The sequence below is a fragment of the Sinohyriopsis cumingii genome, chromosome 2 (genome assembly GCF_028554795.1).
Source record: "Sinohyriopsis cumingii isolate HCF-2022 chromosome 2, ASM2855479v2, whole genome shotgun sequence".
Taxonomy (NCBI): domain Eukaryota; kingdom Metazoa; phylum Mollusca; class Bivalvia; order Unionida; family Unionidae; genus Sinohyriopsis; species Sinohyriopsis cumingii.
Genome location: NC_142962.1, coordinates 140,210,026 through 140,234,623, shown reverse-complemented (window position 1 = coordinate 140,234,623; position 24,598 = coordinate 140,210,026). Strand labels below are relative to the sequence as shown.

The 24,598-nt window shown below is 35.0% G+C and overlaps 1 protein-coding gene across 2 annotated transcripts; it reads left to right on the top strand.

Moving 5' to 3' along the window:
* The first annotated feature begins 8,823 nt into the window (after nt 1-8,823).
* LOC149805941 (uncharacterized) lies at nt 8,824-24,228 on the top strand. 2 transcript variants are annotated; one of them, XM_089937091.1, is made up of 8 exons: nt 8,824-9,118; nt 11,033-12,208; nt 12,652-12,827; nt 13,461-13,523; nt 17,633-17,776; nt 19,548-19,635; nt 21,552-21,633; nt 22,615-22,751. In XM_089937091.1, the coding sequence occupies exons 1-7, from the start codon at nt 9,001-9,003 to the stop codon at nt 21,623-21,625; spliced, it is 1,839 nt and encodes a 612-aa protein (XP_089793217.1). In that variant the 5' UTR covers nt 8,824-9,000; the 3' UTR covers nt 21,626-21,633; nt 22,615-22,751. The 2 variants fall into 2 exon arrangements, with proteins under 2 accessions (XP_089793217.1, XP_089793208.1); XM_089937082.1 differs by having other exon boundaries at nt 8,832-9,118; nt 21,521-21,633; nt 22,615-24,228.
* Nucleotides 24,229-24,598: the final 370 nt, after the last annotated feature.

The window sequence follows — 24,598 nt, the reverse complement described above, 5'->3', positions numbered from 1 at the left end:
TTGACCCCCTTAGGGAATTTGTTTTGCGTCTTGGTTAGGCTTATAACTGGTGTCTTGATAAGAATTCTATCAGTCGTGCATTAACATCTGACACGTTAAGTTGTATTATGTTGTGACCAGTTTGGGCTGAATGTCATTTTCTTCCAATTATTGAATTCAAGTGATCATTTTCTCCGGAAATAAAAAAGGTGCTCTGATATAATTCTTGGACAAATACATTCACTAGAATTTATACAGGATCCACAACTGGAATAATATGTTCTGTAATTCAGCAAGAGTCTGTTGACACATCAGTAGAACGCTGACTATTATTGATTTCATCGCCTTTCAGCTTGGATTTTCATCGGGATTTTAACTGAGATTCACTTAGATCTTTTATTGATAGGACTTGTTTTTTTTTTAATTCTTGGATTATATTTGGATTTAATTCGTAAAACCGTAAGTTCTTTATTTCTCATTTTTCACTTTATTTTCTACGGAAATAAATTATTTGTTAACTTTTACAAGGCTTGTTGTCTTCACTCTTTTCTGTTAGGGCGCCTCGTTTTTTCCACTTGTTTCTTTTTATTCAGGCCATTGTTTGGATATCCACTGTATATCTATGAAAGAAAAAGCAGGCCGGTAACGAAGGTTACCAGTTCGCTACTATGCGCTATCGCCGTCATGTAAGATTGGCTGCTATGTGGCGATTTACTATACAATAATAGATATTTCCGCATGTATGCATGTTAAGAGTAACAAACAAATTCCGAACACTGCCACTTTACTTTGTTTATTTTCTTGGCTTCCTAATATTAGTTAAACGTTGATGTAGTTTTGCTGAGTAAAATTCTTAAGAGTGTATTCAAATGTGTTTTTTTACAAAACATACAATTACCTTTGCTCATTTAAGCACTTTCGTGTTCAAATATGTATCTTCGGAGTTGCTTAGTTTTGCATTTGTCATGCTCTTCACTTTGATTTATGAAACATGGCCAATATATGTGCATTCAAACCCTCCTTCTCTCTATCCAACGCGAGTCGAGTAACTTCGACTCTCTAAAAGATTTGTTAGTCCTAAATAGTTATGTTTTTTGGCGGGGGAACATATGTATAGAGACGAAAAGAAGAGAGTCTTATAAAATTATAGGTATTGAAATAACACTCGATGACATCTCAGTAATCAATGAAGTCCCTGCATTTTTATTTTTAATGTAAATCCTGCGAATTTAAAATGATAAACACGCACACACACGCCAAACAAATCATTCAGCCTCAATAATCTAAAACTAGTGACTTTACATTACTTTTAGTGATGACACGTCGTATTGTGATTTTCACGTCACGGAATTATGATCTAATAACATCCACGGGATGAAGAGCAATTCAAAATGGTCATTATTTATAGCCAGGGTTATTATTCTAGCATGCAATAGGAAAAAGCCGAAGTTAACAACCAAACGAACAACGACAACAAAAAGATACTGGGGTTTTATTTGTTAGTTTGTCTGTTTTTCAGCAATGTTAGGTTCCTTTCAGAAGGAATTTCGAAAATTACACGCAGAAATAATTAAAAATTTTAGGCATGTTATCTACAAGTTTCTTTATATTGCAACATTGAGACCGAAATATTGGGGTGGAGATGGGTGGGATGTTGATTTATGTTTAAACCTAATGATCTCAGACTGTATGCGAAAGGATGTTTCTCTTACATGCCTTTAGAGAAAGTGATGATTGGAGTTAGGGCATATTGACGGAAATGACCTGATGCATTAAATGTCCGTTTTTAGGCAGTCATACGAAGGACTGCTTCGTATAATCTGGGAGGGGGGGGGGGGGCTTGCATATTATGATGATGTGAAAGATTTTAAGTCCAAACTGTTTGGAAATAGGACATAAACGATGTGTGCTCAGTGTATTAAATTTCAAGAGAAATGCAAACAGTTATCAAGTTATCAACTCGAATTGAATAACGACAAACTTATGAGATCACGTAACCTTAATTTTTTTTTTTATGCAAGCTGGAGAAGATTTTGTTCATCTATTTTAATGATGTGCCGGACACAGCAAAATAAATCAATACATTTGTGGACATTACCATATAAAATGATGTAGATAAGCTTAGCATATCAGTTTGGGTTGAAACTGTACAAGAATCTAAGATATTTGCTTTGCACCAGCACGTGCTTTAGATATGCCATCATTACTATTAACTAATTAATAGTTGTGGTCGTATCTTGAAAATGGGGTCACAAGAGATGCAAGTTCAAGAAAGTTAGATCAAACCGTTTCAAGAGATATGCTGTTCAACAAATGAGTGTTACTATAACGAGAGGAAATCGTACTGAAGAAAGACAAAGTTCCATAAGCCCGCACTAAAAAATAATTTTACATCTTTGCTGCTGCACCGTGATATTGATCACAAAAATACCCCACCGAAGGTACGGGTTATATATCACAGGATGGCAGCAAAACTACACAATTATATATCTATACAGCAAAAGAAATATGGATATATTTGACTTAATCCATGGCACATGTATTAACAAATGTTAAGAAGTTTACTTCTTGGCGATGGTAAAAGAACATTACAAAATTTTGCTTGACTCTTTACTTCCCCAGAAAGGCAATGTACCATTCCAAATTTGTGTTTCTCCATCATTAGCAATGACGTCATTGCTGCTCGTATATTGGTAGATGCAATCACATGACCGAGTATACATGTCATAGAGCACTAACGTTCATGTAAAGCTGCTGAAGTCATTTGACGACCGTTTTCAGCGGCCGCAGTTTCACCTTCGTGCTTAATTTAAAACATTAGCCGTAATGGGTATAGCTTTTCAACAAAAAAATATTGTTGTCATTTCTCCTTATTCACCAGCTGCTGTGAAACGACCGGTCCGTTACAGTCATGTTCACATTGGCTCATTCATATATCAGTTGCTTTTGTTACAGCCTTTTGTACCAAAAACTATGTATATCATTCCCCAAAATATGCTTTTCAAAATAATACATACTTTATATGTTTTACCTGGACATTTGTTTAGATTGTCAGCAATTATTGGAGGCATGTTTCTAACTGAGACTAAAATATTGCTTTATTTGGAACACAGTACTTTCGTTGTACAGACCCAGCTTAGACTGGATTACGGTAAACTAATGCAGTATAAATATCCTAGTCAAGAAAAGCAGCGACAAACGTGACAATGATCCCATACTGCCGATGACTGCTACTGTCGCAGGTTCTTCAAATGGACCAATATAGGAGCAAAAGCTGATGCCAATTTCAATACATTTGCGGTGACATTAACAGCTTTATATTGTTACTAGTCTATGCTCTTAAAATAAATAACAGAAAACAGCGAAGACAACAAGACAACAAGCTTTGTAAAATTTAACAAATAATTTATTTCCCTAGAATACAAAGTGAAAGATGAGAAGAAAAAAAAATAACTTACGGTATTGCGAATTAAATCCAGAAATAATCCAAGAATTACAGACACAAGTCCTGATAATAAAAGGTCCTGAATAAAACTCAGTTCAAGTCCCGAAGAGATCCAAAACTGAAGGCGATGACGTTTATGGTATGGCCTGCGTCGTACTGATGTGTTAACAGTCTCTTGTTGAATCACAGAAATATTATTTTGGGTTTGAATTCAGTATAAATTCCAATAAATGTCTTTATTAAAGAATTGTGTCAGAGCACCTTTGTATTTCCAGAGAAAAATAATCACTTAAATTCAATAAATTATAGAAAATAATATTCAGCCCAAACTGGTCACAGAATAATACAACTTAAAGTGCTAGATGTTAAAGCACGACTGGTAAAATCCTCAGTCACAAGATAATATAGTTATCTGCTTGACCTCGGGTCACAGTTATCATTTTCTAAAAACAACTATTAACTAATAGAAAATAACTGTCTAGAATGATATAATGAGCTTTGTTTATTTACAACACAAAAATAGCCTACACAGTTCACTTTGGAATCTCCAAAACCCCGACCCTGATCAACCTATTGACTCCTTCTTACTTACCTGAATAATAATCCTGATAATAAGCTCATGCACATAGAGAATAATGAAGCTATTATACGTTGTTTAAATAACAATTTATTAAGCAGAAATGAACTCAACGTTGAAGAAAAAAAGTAAAACTAATAGACAAGCAATTAAATTAAATATACATAACAATATTATACAAACCATAATACGAAAAACAAAATGGTTATGGATTAACAACAAAACCCGAGTTGGATTAGATTCATTAATCTGGTAGAATGTATGTAAATTTACACGCTACCTGGTGAGTCTTGTATTGAATGGTCCGAAAATAGACAGAGGGTGAAAAAGTGGACGTTATGGATGGATGGAAAATGGAGAAAAAGGAAAACAAAACAACACTTTAGAATGTCATTGAACGTGAAAGTAACTTTGAAATATGAAAGAAAGAACTTTGTATGCATTTAGCCGATTCACAATCAGCAAGAATTTGCATATACCTATAGGTTTGTTACAAACATTGATGGTGATGCGTTTAATACAGTAAAACAAATATATCGAATGTACGAACATTCAGTACATACTAAAGATATGTACTTACGTGTACATAGGGGCCTACATACATTCATAGATATATAGAATATAACACGAAATAAGTCTGCTGTGTGTAATCTTTAAAATACACTATAAATATCTTTGTTCAATCACGTGCGTTTGCTTCAATACAAGCTCTTTCGGAGAAGACAAAATGTGACATCGATTTATAAGCATTATTCAAAATACTTTTCTTAATAGTGTCATAAGAACATTATGCATGAAATATGAGAAATAGTAATGTATCTATTTAAAGTATTCGTTCAATAATAAACGTTATTATCTTGAGATATTTTAAAGAAAAAAGACTTGTATCAATTATTGCAGATTTATTTCACTTTCAGGACTAAAATTATTGTGTTCAGCTTCATCTGTACTTCTCCATTTCAATTGCTATTCACTGGATTGTATGAAAAGTGCTCCTCCGATACTCCATTCGATCAGATACCCACCCAGACAACCATCCCACCAAAATGGCTATAAATAAGTGTAAAGTTGTCTTCAAACCCAAAATCATACCCATCACACCAAGTGGCAAAGTAATCCTTGAACTAAGAGAAAAGATACCTCTACTAAAAAAACAGGTAACAAACAATACAGACCAGAACAAATCACCATGGTTACAAAAACCACCAAGGATTAACACTGAAGCTACCAAATTAGGCAATAAAGAAGGACAAGAAAACTTACTAAAACCTGTACTGGTAAACGAAATCAACCAAAAATACCCGGACTATGTTAAAATATATACCGATGGATCAAAAACAAACAACCCACCAAGAACAGCAGCAGCAATAGTCATCCCTGAATTCAATATACAAATGGGATCCAGATTACTTGACTATTGCTCCATTTACACCACTGAATTCTGGGCTATACTTGAATCACTACAATGGATCAAAGACAACCAGATACCTAAAGCAGTCATTATAAGCGATTCCCTAAGCGTTATCAAATCGATCCAAAATCGCAATACACACTCAAGGGAATAATTCCTCGACAGAACATGCCAATTAATCGACGATATCACCACAGCACATCAATTAGTCGAGCTCATGTGGATACCGTCTCACATTGGAATTTCTGGCAACGAAACAGCAGACAAAGTTGCAAAAACCAAACTAGGAGATCAAAATTCTATCAAGCTTAACTATAGCTCTACAGAAGCAATAAGCTTCGCACAAACATATATAGACCAAACATGGCAAGATTTTTGGAACTCCTCCACAAAAGGTAAAAAGCACCATGAAACCCAAAAAACGTAGATAGGAAAATACAGCTACCTAAGGGTACTTATTTACAACAGAAAACCATAAACAGGATAATAACTGGAAAAACTAAACTAGCAAGCAGTTTTGGAAGGTTTATAGGACCCAAACCAGCAACCATTAACTGCTTTAACTTCCACACCACCGAAGATCTACACCACGTATTCAATATATGCCCAAAATATAAACCCGCTCGGAAAATATTTATCAAAAACCAAAAAAAGATTGGATCACCACACATATACCCAGAGTTACTTATGGACTCTAATAAAAATAAACAATCAGCATATAAAAATATAAATCAATTCATAGACTCAGCAGGACTTAGGAACAAAATATAATTACTATCCCCACAAAACCAAAAGACCCAGTAACTAGCTAAATACATTTAGAAGCCACCACATAAAAATCCATAACATATCATTCAATTTTATAAAAGTATTAATAAATAATTCACTTACGAAGCACCTATAAAAAACTAAGGAAACCGCAAAATCGGATGTCCTAGATGTCCTTAACGAACCGAGTAATCAGCTAGGATTCCGGTCCTAGATGTCCTTAACAAACCGTATAATCGGCTAGGACTCCGGTCTCTTGCTAAATAAAGTATAAATAACATTCAATCTCTAAAACATTAATTAATTAATAACTTAAAGAGGTAATATCTAAAAACTTATAAATAACATAACGTAGGAAACACACCCTAAACACCTCGACTAGTAATACCATAATAACCTTGAAAATCTCTCTTCATACATGATTTCTACTAAGAACCTCTATAAACAGCATAGAACATCCCCCCTCCTTTTAGAACATTTTGAAGAAGAAAAACAAAAGTGGAAAAGAAAAAAAAAAATTGCAAGAAACTCCAATCAAATGCAACAAGAAACCAGCGATGTAAAGCAAGCAGGACCGTTCCCGAGCTCTCCTTCCCACTAATGACAGCCAACCATTCAACTGTAGGGACCTTTATGGACCCACAGATTGAGGCCAAATTATCAGTGTTCCTTGAATCCATAAAAGCTTGGGGGAGGTGGCACCATCCCCTTCCCCAGGAACAACTAGCAGGCTGCGGTGCAGTCAGAAAAAGTGGCACATGCACAATTGTGCGCACGCCACTATAATTAAACTCAACAACAAAAAAAAAAGTTAGAACAGAAACGCATTTCCCCAGATATTTGTGTATCACTGCTATGTTAGAAAGCAAACAAAACAACAACAACAACAACAGCAACAACAATAACACTCACACACACGAACCCAAACAAACATCTTCCCGGAATTCGTTGTTCGCTTTTTGTTAGATTACAAAGAAGCCTATCTCCAGGCAGAGTTTCCTCTGTGTTGCAGTCATCATTTTGTTAGTTAGTTATTAGAGTGTGAAGTTTAAGTAATGAGGTATGCAGAAATTTCGAGCGAAAAATATTAATTGCTTTCGACAGCTGTTTTGATGGCACGATATTACTACTGGTTTGGGGGTCAATCCATCTTCATTCTTTTATATTTTCCTACGCTCCGCCCGCCCCCACCCCTACATAACGTCAGTTTTTGCAGTTGGCATCGCTTTCCCAGGAGAATCGTTTCCCGTGACATTTTGTATCTCGCGCCTATTATTAAATATTTGCGTCACAGCTCATCTAGACGGAGGGTGTTTTCCTTTCCAGGTTAATGCTGGATATATTTCATCACGTGGTACCAAAAAACATTTTAACGATTGGCAAGGTCATGTGGTAAAATATGTCACTTTTGATATCACAAGATGAAATATATTAAGGCATTAACGTAGTAAAAGAAAATTTTCTTTTCTTTATACATGTACATCAAACTTGCTCCAGAATAGAAGTTTAGAAGATTAAACTCACTCTCCAGCACAAGAAACAAACCCCACCCCTATGCAGGTACAACTTTTGTGGAAACGCATGATCAAGCGTCGCATGGCATAATGGGAAATCCAATATTTTCAAATTTGAAAATATAATGGATATATTTTTCACATGTGAAAATGTAGGAATGAAAAAATAAGAAAATTATTTCGCCAAAAAGTCTATATTTCGCACTTAAGTATATAATAAATCTTAATATTCCATATTAGGCTTTATTTGCAACCAGTATTATGGAAAGCAAGACTGATAGGGAAGATGGTGACCCATAAGGTTTGAGACGAAATGGGAAGTAAACAATTTTTAATATTTAGGGCGATTATGAAAACCTCTCTAACAATTTAACTTTGGATTAAAAAGATAACAATATAGACCTATGTACGTATTATTTTGGTTTTTAAACGGCGGTAAAATCGTGACAGCTCGTACCTTCATAAACTATGTCATTTGTTATTTAAAGGGTGTTTACTTTTGCATATCTGGATCTCAAGCGCTTTTAAAAGTTTAATTGGGTTGTAAAGATAACAAAATTTAAAGCATTGCATGGTAAACGGTCGTTCTTCGTTTTCGTTTGTGAAGGAAGCTTCAAGCAGTAACCGATACCATTTTCATGACATAATTAAATGTAAATGGACACGAATAATCTGGTATAGTTAGCACTGAACAATTGCATATTAATTATAGCCTTTAATAATAGCAATGATTTATTGGTGACCATTCTTTTTTCGCCTCAGTGGGGAGCTGTGTGGTGGTTCAGTGATTAGCGTGCTATATTCGCAGCCAAAAGGGTACGGGTTCGATTCAGTATCAAATTACAGTGGTTTGTCTCTAAGTAAGGCACTTTATTGCAAGTACCTCGGCCCGATATAACCTCTCATGTAGCAATGTGCCGTTAAACATCAATCATTCAATCAGTCAGTCAATTGGCCCCGATAGATCACTTCTCATTGTGCTAATGTTAATCATGATAATTTGATGGTTGACGGTGGCAAGTAGAAAATGCGGAAAAGAATAGAAGAATGACATTACATTGAAATAGTCGTGCTTACTGACCGATAGTCTGGTACACAAATTCATATGCTATTTACACATTGTACTACTATCATGACCAAACAAACCCCCGGCTTTTCATCAACTCTTAACGTACATTTTTATCAAGTTTCTTGTCAAATGTGTACTATTTATCAGTGTTGACATTACCGGGAACTGAAGATAAAAAGCAAAAGTTCTTAGATAACACTTGTTATAGCGCTGCATTGATTTAATATACGCCAATCTATGAAACTGCTTCGGAAAAGGAACGAAAGGATTATGGTAGTCTGTGTCATTTTGAAAATGTTTGGATTCCGTAAAATTTCGTCTGTACTTTCCATTTTAATGTTATTCTTCACAATTGGTATGTATAGTCAGTCTTAATTGTTCAATTTTGTTTTCAAATGGCGTTAAACAAGCTCATTTCTTTCCATAAATAGTCTAGCTTCTGGTAATTTTTAAAATAGTTGTGTTCGTTAATAATAACCGATGGCCATCCGTATATGGTTGCTTTCTTAAATGGTTGTTGACTGCCATTTTTACAATTTACAATGATTGTGTCCTTTAATGGTTATTAATGGTATTTCTTAAAATGGCGGTGTGCTTTAATGGCTGCCGATGGTTATTCTTAAAATGGATGTGTGCTTTAATGGTTACCGATGGTCATTCTAACAAATGGTTGCGTCATTTAATGGTTAACGATGGTTATTGTCAAAATAGTTGCACATTGTATTGGTTATTGATGGTCATTATTACAATGGTTGTGTCTTTTATTGGTTACTAATAGTCATTCTTTACATGTCTGTGTCCTTTGATGGTCACCAATGGTCATTCTTAAAATGTTTGTTTCCTTTAATGGTTAGCAATGGTAATTTTTAAAATAGTTGCCTCTTTTAATGGTTACTAAATGTCATTCTTACAATGGTCGAGTTCTTTAATGATTATCAATGGTCATTCTAAAACGGTTGTGTCTTTTAATGGTTACCAATGGTCATACTTGAAATGGTTGAGTCCTTTCATGTTTACCGAACAAGAGGTCCATTGCTAGATATGGTGACTAATCTGGTAACAAACATTATTTTTCATTTTTTTCAAAATAAAAAATGTTCGTTTAAAAGCATGATTTAAGTTACAAGTAATTTGAGTGTTGCTTATGATTGGCTAGAACACATTATATTATATCTAGTTTGTGTCAAATCATTGATAATTTATTTTTAGAAGATATGTTACTTATATTCTACTACAACAGTTATAACATTGTATTCATTTTGTAAGTCTGTAGATCATCAAATATCTTGTCGTGAGATATATTCTTCTATTTGCTCTCACTGATGCATTTTATATTTCTTGGTAAATATATACAATGATATACATATTATCTTTCTTGATAAATAATGATATGCATGGATATACATAAATTATCTTTCTTGATAAATAATGATATACATGGATATACATAAATTATCTTTCTTGATAAATAATGATATACATGGATATACATAAAATTATCTTTCTTGATAAATAATGATATGCAAGGATATACATATATTATCTTTCTTGATAAATAACGATATGAAAGGATATACATACATTATCTTTCTTGATAAATAATGATATACATGGATATACATACATTATCTTTCTTAATAAATAATGATATGCAAGGATATGCATACATTATCTTTCTTGATAAATAATGATATGCCAGGATATACATACATTATCTTTCCTGATAAATAATGATATATATGGATATACATAAATTATCTTTCTTGATAAATAATGATATGCAAGGATATACATAAATTATCTTTCTTGATAAATAATGATATACATAGATATACATAAATTATCTTTCTTGATAAATAATGATATGCAAGGATATGCATACATTATCTTTCTTGATAAATAATGATATCCATGGATTTAAATACATCATCTTTCTTGGTAAATAATGATATGCATCAATATACATACATATCCTCTGTATATACGATATATGTCAGTCATATATTTGTTAAGGCTCTTTATAATTTACCAAACTATATCAGAGATTGTATAATTAATTGTGTGTTTATAAAAAATCATATTTAACACGCGTGGTCGAGTAAGTTTAAAAAACAGCACAAATATCCCATAAGCATCTACTAGGCTTTTTGTTGCAAAAGAAATCAAAATTCAGCATACTTCAATCAGGTTTACATAAACTACCTTGTGAATTTTAATAATATAAATATCCACATTATTTTTAATTAATTGACTGTTTCTCTGTCTGTAGGCACATCAGATAGTTCCCCTCAAGCAAACAGGATTCCAGTTAGATCCATTGAGCCATCATTTAACTTGATGCAGTCGACCTCACACTCCTCTAAAATTTACAGACAATTCAGTACAACAGATGAAATCCAGGCTTTTCTACCAAGCATATCTCTAACTCTATTAAACGACATTATAAACATGAGAAACACATTTACTGCGATACAAGTTTCAACAGTGGGTAATATTTTATCTGGTTTCAATGCCAAATCTTCATTGCCTTATAACGATTTGGTTAAGGATACGACCGCGGATATTTTCGAAATAACTAATTCTGAAAGTGTATATGTATTTAAGACGAATGAAACCATAAGACGACACGCAAGAGCTCTGAGAATAAATTCATCTTCATCCTCGTCGAAATATCATCGAACGCAAGCCATTCCCTTGCCAACCTCGTTTTCATCTTCCAAAAGTAACATTGTTCGAGATTCTTCTAGTTCTGATTCATTATTTGGAGTATCAAGCATAGGGACGATGACCACAACTCGGAAACCTCTGACAACATTTTCAGTGCAACCTTCGGCTTCAACCATACTACTCCACAGTATTAACGAAACAACCAGATTACATTTATTAAGCACTATGACTACTATATCTACGGTGTCTGCTTTAGTATCTGACAGTAAGCATTACACGCAATCCATACTTTTTCTGAAAGACTCTACATCAAAAACAAGACTGTATTCTTCAATTCCGATACATAGATATGTTTCTTCGGGTAATATTTTGTATTCATTGACGACAGCTGATCTTGACTCAGATCATCCCGCATCAGGTACTCCATCAGTGTCATTGGATTCCGTGAAGCTGTCGTCATCGAGTTCACACCATATCCCTGAAATATCAACGATTTCGTTTGCATTATTAAAATTGTCATCTTCATTATTAGACGCACAGAATGGCTACCCTACTCAAATGAGGCATTCAACGCATTCTTTCGTCTTACCACAACATAGTTCTATAAATAGTTCGATCTTTACGAACAAATCTATGCTTCGCCCAGGTCATAACAACATTGTACTACCTGCTTTTCCTGGATCTGGATTCCTCAACTTTTCTTCTGGGAGAGACAGCTGTGATGCACTGACAAAACGAATTCCTCACATAGTAGTATTTAATGAGACAGAACCAGCAGGTATATTTTAAATACCTTATTTTGCATGTTTTTAAGTGACAAAGCCAGTATTCCCCAATGTGTACAATTAGGTGCAAGTGGTCTGGTTGAAAAGAAAGTCGTTTTAAATAGAAAGTTTCAAAACTAATAGTGGATGTATAATTCACACCAAATATAGTTAGTTAATGACTCCATCCATCGTAAGTAGATACATGGATAGCCAGTGATTCGGACAACATTATTCAGAATGTGCATATGTCAGTATTTTGATTGGCAAGAGTAACTGAAATTGTTTTCAACAAAATATCATCATAAAGTGTGATGAAGTACTCTTGACTTGAACTTCTGTCTCAATTCCATCGTTCTTGCATTTCATTCCACCCAATCATTCTCTTCTCCAATTGATTTTCTATATCCATCGAGTGTTTGAGCTATATATATTGTATTATTATTATTATTATTAGGAACGGTCTTCTTTCGCATTAGAACTGTGGAGAACTTCATGCTGGATGTAAAGATAACGGAGCCGTCTGAGTTGACGTCAGTCCTTGGCGGATATCTTAAGTTCCAAAAAAGCAACGACTCCTACATGTTTACCCTGAGTAGACCAATTGACATAGAGGCAATTTTTGAAATAACGGTATAATTGTCTGTTTTCCTTTCAAAGATGTTCAATTTCTAGATGATCCTATACAACATTTATTTTAATTTTTCCCTGAAATTTACATAGTCATTGTTTATTTCTCCTCTTGATCCTAATCTAAGTCAAAAAGCATATTTGATGGCTTCTAAATAGACATTCTTCAATGAAAAATGAGTAAATTCGGTTTTACAACAATATTTGAGAAACATTAGAAAATATTGCAAAGGTACAGCTCAAACTATCTTTAAAACCTCTATTGCTTTGCACGAGACTAATCACACGCTCTCCACATTTGGAATCCTCGGGTTTGTTCTTTATTTTATTTTAATACAGTATCTCTGCAATATCCTTATTTACAATCAAGTGCATTTGCAATCTCAAACATTAGATCCAAAGATATAGTTTCCTTCCTGAGTTCTACTAGTTTTTCGATATTCTTTTCCATTAGTACATCATTTTCTCTTACATTTACTCATGCTCATAGACGGCTTATAACATAGCGAGATCAAAGTGTCTCTGAATGGGATGCACCTAATATCGCAAATATATTCATTCCAAGGCATATCATCGGCTATCGCATAGATTATTTGTTCAAGATGGCTGAATTTCTATGGTTGTACTTTGTTACAGGGTCGCAGGGTTCGACTCAAAACTATGAAAGTGACTGTTACATGCAAACGCCAGGTCTCACAGGTAAATAAACTCTTGCTTTTTTTCTTATTTGATTTCAGCCCTTACTAAAAGTTTCCCAATATTTCATGGCATGACCGGCATTGTTTGTTGAATTGAACGTAAATATTCTACTCACAGAATATTTCGTTTGTTTAGTATCTGTATGTTAACCACTTCTCATTTACTGACCTTATTTTTGTCCCTTAACAATAACGTGGGAAACGCCCAAGAACACCCGTGACTGAGGGGAGTGGGGGAAGGCAAAATGGGGGACCAAAACTCCCATTAAACGGCTATTTTATTAAGAGGGGACATATAATTAAATATTGGTGGGGGCAGAGTGGCAGAATTTCTTGCTACACGAATGTTCCTGATAATTCTTCGATAGAAGTAAAACGATATATATTTTTGCATGTGTGCTTATGCAAATACTCTTCAAACAAATGTTTTGACTTAATAATTGAGTATGCAACTTTATACATAATTGTAATTAATTGTCGGTGGCGTTATGCAGACTTCTGACTAATGTATAATATGCTGACATATCTACCTGGTGACTTGCTAAAACAGGCTGTATTACATTGTACCAGTGAAAATAGTGAGTAATAATTCTACGGCAATGTTCGAGACAGGAGAGCTTTGCGTGAGAGGAACAAAAGCCATTGCAAAAGCTGGAAAGGTGTACTTACTTCATGGTTCAAAATACAAGATCTTGGTCTCACCAAATCCAATGCCGGGATTTTGACGTCTCGGCTCAAGCAGTGGAGCTTGATGGATGAAAGTGTACAAGTCTCAGATCAGAGGAAGCGTCACCATTCTTTTTCCAGCTTCTTCACCCGTCAAGACGGCCTCTTCTTCTGAAACAATCTGACCAGTCTGATCGAGGCAGTCAGAATCGCCTGTAACCAGATTGAGTGCCGCTCCTCTTCATTGGCAGCTCATCCAGAAGTCTTAAATCCGTGCTTCTTCATATTGGGAAAAAGTACTCGTCGCTTCTCCTGGCGCACTCGGTGCACCTCAAAGAAGATTACAAGAGCATCACAACCATGCTTGACGCCTTGAATTATGATGTGTACGGCTGGGAGGTCATCGGAGACATAACAATGGTAGCATTCCTGATGGGTCTTCAAGGCCGTTTTAACAAGTGCCCCTGCTGTCTTTGCCTTTGGGGCAGAAGGGACACCAAGGCGCACTACCACAGGCGGGATTGGCCACAGTGGACCGAGTTCTCTGCGGGGAGGAACAACAGCTGTCTGAGGCAAAGGGCAAAGCCTGTGTCTTCGTCGCATTACAGATAAAGAAAGATCCTGTAGCGCAATGAATTCACCAAGAAGCTCACTAGTAAGGAGAAAGCGGCTTGGAACAGCGTTTTTGCAATGGTTCGGGGCTTCATGGGCAATCACACGCCCGAAAACTATTTAGACCTGGTTGAGACTCTGGTGAAGAATGCGAGTGCTTCCACCAGGATATTCTGGATTTTGAACGTAGCTACCAAGGATAGTATAACGAGAACATGATGGGAGTCTACATTTGGGGACTGATTCGTAAATGTGATTTAAAGTATAATTGTAAATCTCGAAAAACTACTCACTTCTAAATCTTTTGTGGTCGTTTTTATATTACTTTAGTATAAATACATGCTAATTATGATTCATAGGCTGCATTTTATGACTTTATGTGAACGAAAAAAAACACAAATTCGCTCGTTTTCTCACTGGAAATAGGTACATTTCAAAATATCACTGTCCTGGTCAGAAAAGCAATGTGTGTGGGGAATAATAGCCATTTTCTATACCTTTTAGGTAAAAGCATTTACGAAATAACACTTACTACCCAGGAACAAAAATTATGTTAGGTAGTGATATCAATCAACATGAGCTTCTGTTATAAGTCTACAATCAAGTCTCTTAAACTCCTAGAGAAATATCAAACGACATAGACTTTGTTTTATTTTATCTTTATTTGTGATTCATGTATAGATATGTTTTCATTCACTTGTTGCCATGATCATTTATTAAATTAAACTAACATTCCAGCTGTCAAATCTTTATTTTATGCTGTTGTAATAAAATTAAGGTATGTGCTATTTTGCATTTGTATCTCCAGTCACGGATTCGATGGATTTTAGTGGTTACTAGTCTGATTTCGGGAATCGGTGTCGTAAAGATATATCTCAAATCAAATAAGTATCGAGTTTTATTTAGTAAGTACAGTCATGATACTGTGCCGTATTTACAGGACTTTATTGAATCATATGTTTGTTTGCTAAACTAGACTCAGTCACAGTTACTAATGTAAGGGTAATTTGGGATATTATCACCTATAATTGTTAAGTAATTAGATAAATGAATACTTTTGTGTAATAGGTGTATGAGGTTGTACATGACATCAATTTCCGACCTACGTCTTAGTATATCATACCAATCAGAACCAAAAAACCCTCAAACTATACAGGTAGAAAATTATTCCTGCGAATGTCTGTTTATTAGCTTGATTGGAGTAACATTATTTGTAGTGTAAGCTCGTTTGAAAACTCTTTAGTGGCAGTGTCTGATGTCTTAGGGTCGATAGAAATAAACGGGAATTAACGACTTCGAGACACGCAAGCAGTACGTTTCACTTTAAGTTTCTGTTGAGCATGATCTTGATGTGAACTTAAGGCTTAACACACTATATATTTTTTTACGACGACTTATATACTGTTCTACCTGGATTATACGAAATTCAAGAAATCAGGAAAACTATTTTCTACTAGCCAGGTTTCGTCATGAACGGGTGTTGTTTTGGTTCTGTGATAGTTATCAATACCAATACGGTCAAAGATTCTCTCTTTTGAATATGAAGATACACTGAACTTTAGTTAGATGTACATAGTGTTTATCTCTTGCAAAGTACCTTCCAATATAAAACCATAATGCTTGAGTGTTATTTAGCACCTTTCAAGACCTTCAACAAAATGAGGTGCTTAAAGACTTTTGTGCAAATCGCTATATGTTGCATATGGTAACGTAAATCAGCTGTTGTTTATTCTTTACTATACCTGAATACAGGCTGAAATCATGTGCGATAACGGTTTTATATTTTCTACAGACACAATGATATCATACTTTAAATCAATAATTCAATTTCTTAAAATGAGAGGAGGAGATTATTTGTTTGCTTATATTACAAAGCACCTTAAATGTGTTTATGGAAAAATTAAAATTTCGTCCTTTTGAGCAATAACAAGTCAGAGGGAGGTGTTCATTATACTTTTTTATGTAGATGAGAGCTTTTTCTTTTATCACTTTATAACATAACTAGTGACCAGCTGACCTAACCTAGCCGGGTTAGATGCAAAGAAGACGCAAAGTTAGATTTGTAGTGCAGGAGTAATGCCTTTAACAAGTACTTAATTTCTGCGAGCTTCCAGAATATGATCACGTGACTCTCTGTTTACCTTTTAGAAGTAGATATAAGCTATGTTTTGGAGAATTATTCTCAATTGCAGCTGGGCGTTGTCTTACACTGGAAATTGTATGTTGTGCTGTTTGGAGTTATCTCAAATTACATGGATTCAAAATGTTTAATTCTGTTATTTTTCTGCCAATACGTGTGCTCATGTGAACTTGTTGAATAAGGACAGCTTTTATAAAAATGTATTCAGCTATCCAAAACCGGAGGGATAATTCTTGTTTCTACAAGGAACTGTAGACTTCAATACTACAGATTACAGCATACGTCATCGTCTTCCATTCGTCGCGATTCGAACTTGAAATCATTAGAACATTTTGTTTTTAGGACTTTAACAATTTTATTCGTGGATTATTCTTCGATTATTTTTGGATTTGATTCTTAAAACCGTAAGTTCATATTTTTTTATCTTTACAGATTTTTTTCAGGAAAATAAATTATTATTGTATTTTTTTAAAGCTTGTTGTTTTACTTCTTCTCGTGTTACTGTTTATTTGAACCTAAACACGTGATATAAGAATAGAAAAATGGTTTAGTTCATATTAAGCAGGATCTTACCGTTTTAACCTATTACATATTAAGTGTGTACAACTGTATCTATTATTGCCCTTTAAGTTGGTTGTGAACTTTGTATATCATTTTATTATATAATGGAGCACTGAAATCTCTATTGCCAGTTTGGTATTGTGGACGATGGCGAAGCTATCATAAATGTGACAATTCTGGACGTGGACGATACACCACCACATTTCGTTTACCAAGGTGACTCCAAGACATGTGCAGTCCCTGTTTATTCCGCTGACGCTAGTGAACACTATACGGTAAAAATAAACAAGGTTGTCTAAACAGTATGAAATAAAGAAGAGACTATAGCATTATCAGCGACGTGGTGTTACGATATGGAGGACTTAAAATCGTTATGTACATGGCATATGATAAGAATATCCGTGATCATTTGCGTTTTGTGTTTCTTGTCAATGTAAAATACAGAATAGCGACTTTAGCATTGACATATGCACTGAGTATTATATACACTATGTAATCACTGAAACTGATTTTATCTGAGATGATACATTATCGTACTCAGTGGTAGTGATTGGGATCGGGGAGGAGTCTTTTGTTTTTGATTCTTTAAATACGTTTCTTGTCTTGAAAAACACAAATGAAAGTAAAAGAATGTTCATTGCTGTGCAAAAGAAATATATAAGATAACGAAAAGAATTTCCAATGGCAATATATGGATGTTGAAAATTTGGATAACTATGAAAACTTTCATTCAAGTTTGTATTACTGATTCTCTTGGGAGACAAATCCTAACGTAAATGAAAGAAATGATGGCAATAACATTCTTAGCAGCCTTTTCCAATAAAGGCACAGCTGAAAATACAAAAGTCACTAAGCTTGAAAATTAGGTCACCGTGGTCTATTTATGGCATGGTTGAGTAACTCTATTTGAGATAAATCCAAATAATATTTCATGTAATTACGTTAGATACGGTCCAAGATATTAAATCATCTAACGAACGGATAGCTTAAATACATATATGACTCCAGTGCAAACATTTGTTACATATGCAATGTGTACTTTCTTCATTTTAATGTTTTTCAATAGATTTCAACTTGTATTTCCTACTTAATGAAAGGATGACACACAAAATTGCCACTACACAATATGTACTAAACAGAGACATTCTTATCAAGAATCTATAAGAAGCTGATAGAAATAAAATGACCACCATGTTATCTAGTTAAAACCGGGACTGAAAGAGTGTACTTGCCGTCAATGTTAGCTCGGTGATTGGAACTGACACACATGTCTCTCATGGCCTTAACATTACGCCGAAATCCATGGTTCTTAATCTGAGATGTCCAAAGTAACTAATTTTATTAGATTAACTGCCCTTAAGTGCTGGACACGTGCCATTGATTTCAAAACTTGAGTTGGTCCCGAAGGTTTTCTCTACAGTGGATATATTCATTTACTTGTACTACCGGCTAAATACTAGAAAGTTGGTCGGACCCCTCATTTACTCTTAAATAGGTTGGACTTAACATCGACGTCAGAAGGACATTGAATCTAGAGCAGACGAGAAGAGTTCCGAAGGTCATGACACTATTTGTGCATGGAAAAAATGGGAACAGTTAAGAAATAACTTTGCAATTGTTACAACCCATAATCTGATTAGACCAATTCATTGAAGAAGATATGCAATGTGGGTAAGATATAACATATTTTCTTGCCATGTTCATTTCGACCCTCAAGGTCATTGACAGCAGTCTCGCTTGATTGATGGATCATATTAAACAGATCAGCATTCAGATAATTTACTTCAAATAATTAGTCGTAATCAGTATTTGAAAGTTTTTAGAATGTTATAATTTTACAATTTGAATCTCACGAACTGTGGATAAGTTCAACAACCTTTTAGGCTCGAACATGGCTAGCTTGAGAATCAGAGATTGCTCAAACTGGTATTTGAAACATGGTAGAATGTGCATAATTATATGAGACATTGTTTACGCGAGCTGTGATATATTGTACATAAATCCCTTCGAGGTTTTGAGCTGACAATGTTCTATTGTATTTTGTAGGGTATTCTGGAAATTAAACCCGGGAAGATTCAGGCGGTTGACGGGGACATGTTTGAGCAGAACAATATTTCATATACTGTCATGCATGGTAAATATATAAGTAAATGCGCTTATTCTTCATATCTTTTTTGTTTGTAAGAGATAAATAAGTTAGTAATAAAAACTCTCAACGGTGACTGAAGAGAGGATGATATGGGGTACATACTTGAGGAGTCAATACTGTTATTAAATGAACAAAACAAAGCACCTTCGCATGTTTTATATGTACTCCGCAAGGTATAGATCATGTATGAGACACTGTCACGTTTTCCTGCCCGCGATTAGGTAAGTCTGGAACAAAGGAATGGGTTAGCAGCCTGTACGTGTAGGCACTGCGGCTAATGTAGCGATTCGTGTTTGTACAAGAGCCCCGCTTCGTTGGGTGTCAAAAATTCACATGTAGACGTTGGAAGTTTTGTTCTAGAACAAAGGACCCTTGTTGCTGCTGTAAATCTACCCGCGTTGACAGATGGCCTGAGGCTCATCTGTTAATCTGGACCGACTGAAGTAGAATTGATATCCAATCGGAACTGAGGAAGGGTGGGGCCATCAATTCGAACCAGTATTTGACAGTCATTTGGGCTGGGAACAAATTAGTGATTGTAAGCCATTGTACTGGTCAAGCAGCAATACACTCCGAGGAAGCCACTCGTGAACTGGCTGGAAAACCCTTAGTACATTCTAAGGACAGAAAGCTTCGTAAAGGAAGCTTTTGGATACAGAACTACCGGGTAGTTAAGTCCCGAGTCTCAGAGAGGGGAGACAGGATAGAACAAGGCACTAGGCAGAGAACAAGCCTAGTCACGAGAGAGAGAGAGAGAGAGAGAGAGAGAGAGAGAGAGAGAGAGAGAGAGAGGAGACAAGAAGGGAAAGAGTATAGGAAGAATGGTAGTACGCAGAACGCCGGAAGGAGGAAAGGAATTGGCAGAGTAGAGCACAGATGAGTAGAAACCAACTACAGGGGAAAATCATTTCGCACTATAATCACGTGATGAAATAGGCTGTTACGTGGTCGAGAGGAAGAAGATTGGCTGAGAAATTAATATCGGTTAAATTGTAATAAATTGTTATTCTTTTGAATTTCACCTTTGTGTTCTCAATAATTTAATAGTCGGCATTGCTGACTGGTGGCCTAGGAGCTTTACTTCTCTGTATCACTAACTTCACTTCCTACAAAAACGAGCCAGGGTGGGAGTTCCATAGTAATTTAAATAAAATATTGGGAGCACCCCACCCCAATTCATAGCAGAACGTCATAGAACACCAGACACGCATCGGCCGAAAATATAAGTGGTGGTGGGGGCCCGAGCATTCTAGATTTACTAACACGGATGTTTCAGATTTTGTAGATAACAAAGGAATTGTCTCAGTCTGTAATACTATATAACTTTTAAAATACTAATTCAACAAAGATGTCCAAAGGGCGATTGTTTTGATAACGTTTTGTTCATTTCATATTTCTAAAAATGTTACCTGATACTAAGTAGATACTTCAAATGGGACTAATTTTTGGACAGTTATATGCATGTTTATATGTACACCTACATGAATACTTTGTATATATATATATATGCACGCTTATATGCAATTTATATGCACACTTCTATGCATATTTACATTTATCATTGAGGCCGAAAAATGTCCTCCTGCCTAATTTCATAACACTTTCAACGCTTTATATCTATATGGGTGTATGTATATATGTACACTATTTTGTCTGAAAAATTGCTGCCCTACCCTAGTCATTGATCCTTTCTGGTAGTATAAAACCATTGTATACATATTTATGTATACAGGTTGTTTCGTAAATGCATAGCACGTCTATCTCTCTACTTGTCCACATCTCGTCCTGATGCAAAACTGAATATTTATTGAGCTGCAAATAGAACAACAATCATATGATCGTACTCAGAAGGATACAATCTTATTTTCAGCCGAACCAGAAAATTACGATTTGTATTTTAGTTTGGACCCAACCAGTGGTAATGTCAACAAAACCAAGAGAATGGACGCTGCTGATCCACGGAAATACGTCTTAATTGTCAAGGTGAGACTAGATAACATCTATTTAACTATTTTACGTTCGTTGAATATACAGTAATTAAGTTATTGTTTGGTCTGTCTGGCGTCCAGGTGGTTTTTGGAATCCGCGAAATGAATTTTTATTCACACACAAGAACCACATTTTGCATATGGCTTGAGCAATTAGGCACTATGAAACACTTTGTTTTGGTCTAAAGGTCAATGGGCAAGGTCACAGTGACCAAGCCAAACAAGTAAATTGTGATCCATTCGATTAAATGATCAAGTAAAATAGCTTTATTTCTACTGAAGGTACTTTTTTATATTTGTAGCATGAATACTTATAACTATATTGAGTACGGAAAAGCCTATGCAATTTTAGTATATAAAATCAGTTATAAGGTCAGTGTCCAATGCCATACAGGCGAACTAGGCAGTCGCTTAGGGCGCCAAGCTTTACGGGGCGCCAAAAAGGTTTAGACGGAAGTGAATTTGAACTTTAAATTACTTTGTAAATATTATTTGTTGAACTTTAGAAAACTTGTTGGTTTTACACTGTTTTATGTTACTTAGTGTAAGATCATAAGTACGTAACAAAGTGAAAAAAGTCAGTTTAATGTAATCTAAAACATACCCTGTCGTTGTCGATACAAGTTTGATTATTGTCTAGAAATAAAGGTATGAATTGCGATGAATCGTTGGAATTTGTCGGATGCAACTTCCATAAACACTATTGTTTAGATAGGCTTTCGTGAGATATGTTGACATATACATTATTCAGGATGTCAGTGAAATGAGAAAGAAGTGAATTTATTGATGCCTTTCGAATTGCTGTTGCTGATTTGGGCATATCTCTGTGTCCACGTAAGTTTTTAAACGATTGAAATAAATGCATACATACATACATACATACATACATACATACATACATACATACATACATACATACGCAAGCATATGAAATGAATATATTTTCCACCAATAATTATTTTCATGGTCTTTTCAGGCAGTTGAAGACTCACTCCAGAAACTAAATCGCGTCGCCATTCTCTCCATCCAAGTGTTTGCACCAACAAATCCATTCAAAAATGACACCCCTACCGTAAACCCTGTCGTGCTGCACGTGCTACAGATTCTTAGCATTCTACTCTTTCTCTCCTTCCTCGTCGGTTTCATTGTGATATTTTACCATAGGATGAGAAAGACCACAAAGGCGAAAGTCTCAAGCAGAGAGAATAACGACGATGATGATGTCGTGGATATTGAGAGAAAACCCATTGTGGCCGTATATCAAGGTTCCAAATGCAGCCTTGACTCGCACAGCAGCAATGATAAAGAAAATACGAATCTGAGTTTGAGAAACAGAGCTAGTGTATCGACACCTTCTCATGTTATGTTTTCCGAAAAAACACCAGATCTGAAATAGATGCATTACATTTTGATTATTATATTCAACCATTATTTTAAATACAAGAGGAGTCGCAGCTTAAATTTCAAAATGGGAGTAATATATAGTAGTAGTAGTAAATATACCTGGGGTTTCTAGCACAGGGACCCTAAAAATCGTCATTTTTGCCACCTATCAAGGACACCCACTGACAATGTCTGGCAGTAAGAGGTTTTTATAGTGGTGACAAACTTTATGGCGGTAACACGAAAGTATATGTTACTTCGCCAGAAACACCCCATGTATCTTTACTAATATAAATTGTTATCGTCGGATTATTTATGAAGCTTATATAAAATGTATGCTTGATGTTTGTAAGGTTTAGATATAAAAAAATTACATTTATCGTTATACAGCTTCTTCACCAATCGTCAATGTCTCAACGGTAGATATCAGAAATATGTCATTGCCATGATGGTAAAGACAAAACTGTATTGTTCCACTTACTCGTCGACGACTTTCGAATAAATCTTCTTTCGCGATTCTGTTAACTCGATATTTACTATCAGAGGAAAATAATTTTGACCGATCAAGATCTATTGGTAATTTTGTGTATTTTTGTTGACTGATCGGATCATGAAAGTTCTTAAATTTGTCCGATAATGTTGATCTTAATTACTAAAGATAATTAAAATATTCAGAGTCATCAGATCGAATCAATGAAAGTTTTAGTTTGTCAAACTTACTAAAACATGTACCGGAAACTTCATTTTTTATTTCAACTGTCAACTGTTTCCCGTCAATCATTAAATTTTTAATTTTGCGGCTATTTCTATCTGTCAGTGTCAACTTTTCAAACATTATTTTTAAATTTTAGTTACAATTTAATACCCTATCATTACCTAGTCGGAAAATATAATGTCAAGAATATCAAACTGACATGCTAGACAATGCCCAAGTGCTAGAGTATCTATTTCGTTTTCACAATAATGTTTGTCACCAAAATTTGACAGACCACACTTAATAATAACGTCAGTTTCAAGTTAATGATGATTTGTTCGAATTGCCATTGTTCTGCCAAACTAACATTTCCGTCAAGCGCATATTTATAATCGATGAAATTCATTTGTGACTTAACATATTCACGAGGAATACCTTTTGCTTGTTAAGTTACATTGTTTGCTAATGAGAACCGCATACATTTTACTACGCAATCCAATAAACTCGGCTATCACATAAAAATTTATTTGGTCTTTAAATGTACCAATAACTTTCTTATTTGTGTTCTCCTGATATCTACTGTCACGAGGATAATCTTACAAATCAAACAGTTACTGTAGATCATAGATTTCCTGATAAATATCGTCACATTGTATTTCGTAACAAGCGAGTCTGTGTTGGTAAACAATAATTTACTCGACGGCAATTGCGTTTTGACAAAATTTTAATGAAAATCGTACATCAGCCCAGTACAGCAGCATCAACATAAATCGGCCTATTCAACTTTAAAAATGTCTTTCGTCGCTGTTCTGCAGCAAGGTTTATTCAAATATTTTCATGCTAACACAATCATTGTCGGCGACAAGTTTGTTTCGTCGATTGA

What these genes read in the sequence shown, in the direction of transcription:
- LOC149805941 (XM_089937082.1), top strand. Translation starts at nt 9,001, where the DNA reads ATGAAACTGCTTCGGAAAAGGAACGAAAGGATTATGGTAGTCTGTGTC. An exon ending in TAATGAGACAGAACCAGCAG is followed by an intron (nt 12,209 to 12,651) that starts GTATATTTTAAA and finishes TATTATTATTAG; the next exon opens with GAACGGTCTTCTTTCGCATT. An exon ending in GCAAACGCCAGGTCTCACAG is followed by an intron (nt 13,524 to 17,632) that starts GTAAATAAACTC and finishes CTCTATTGCCAG; the next exon opens with TTTGGTATTGTGGACGATGG.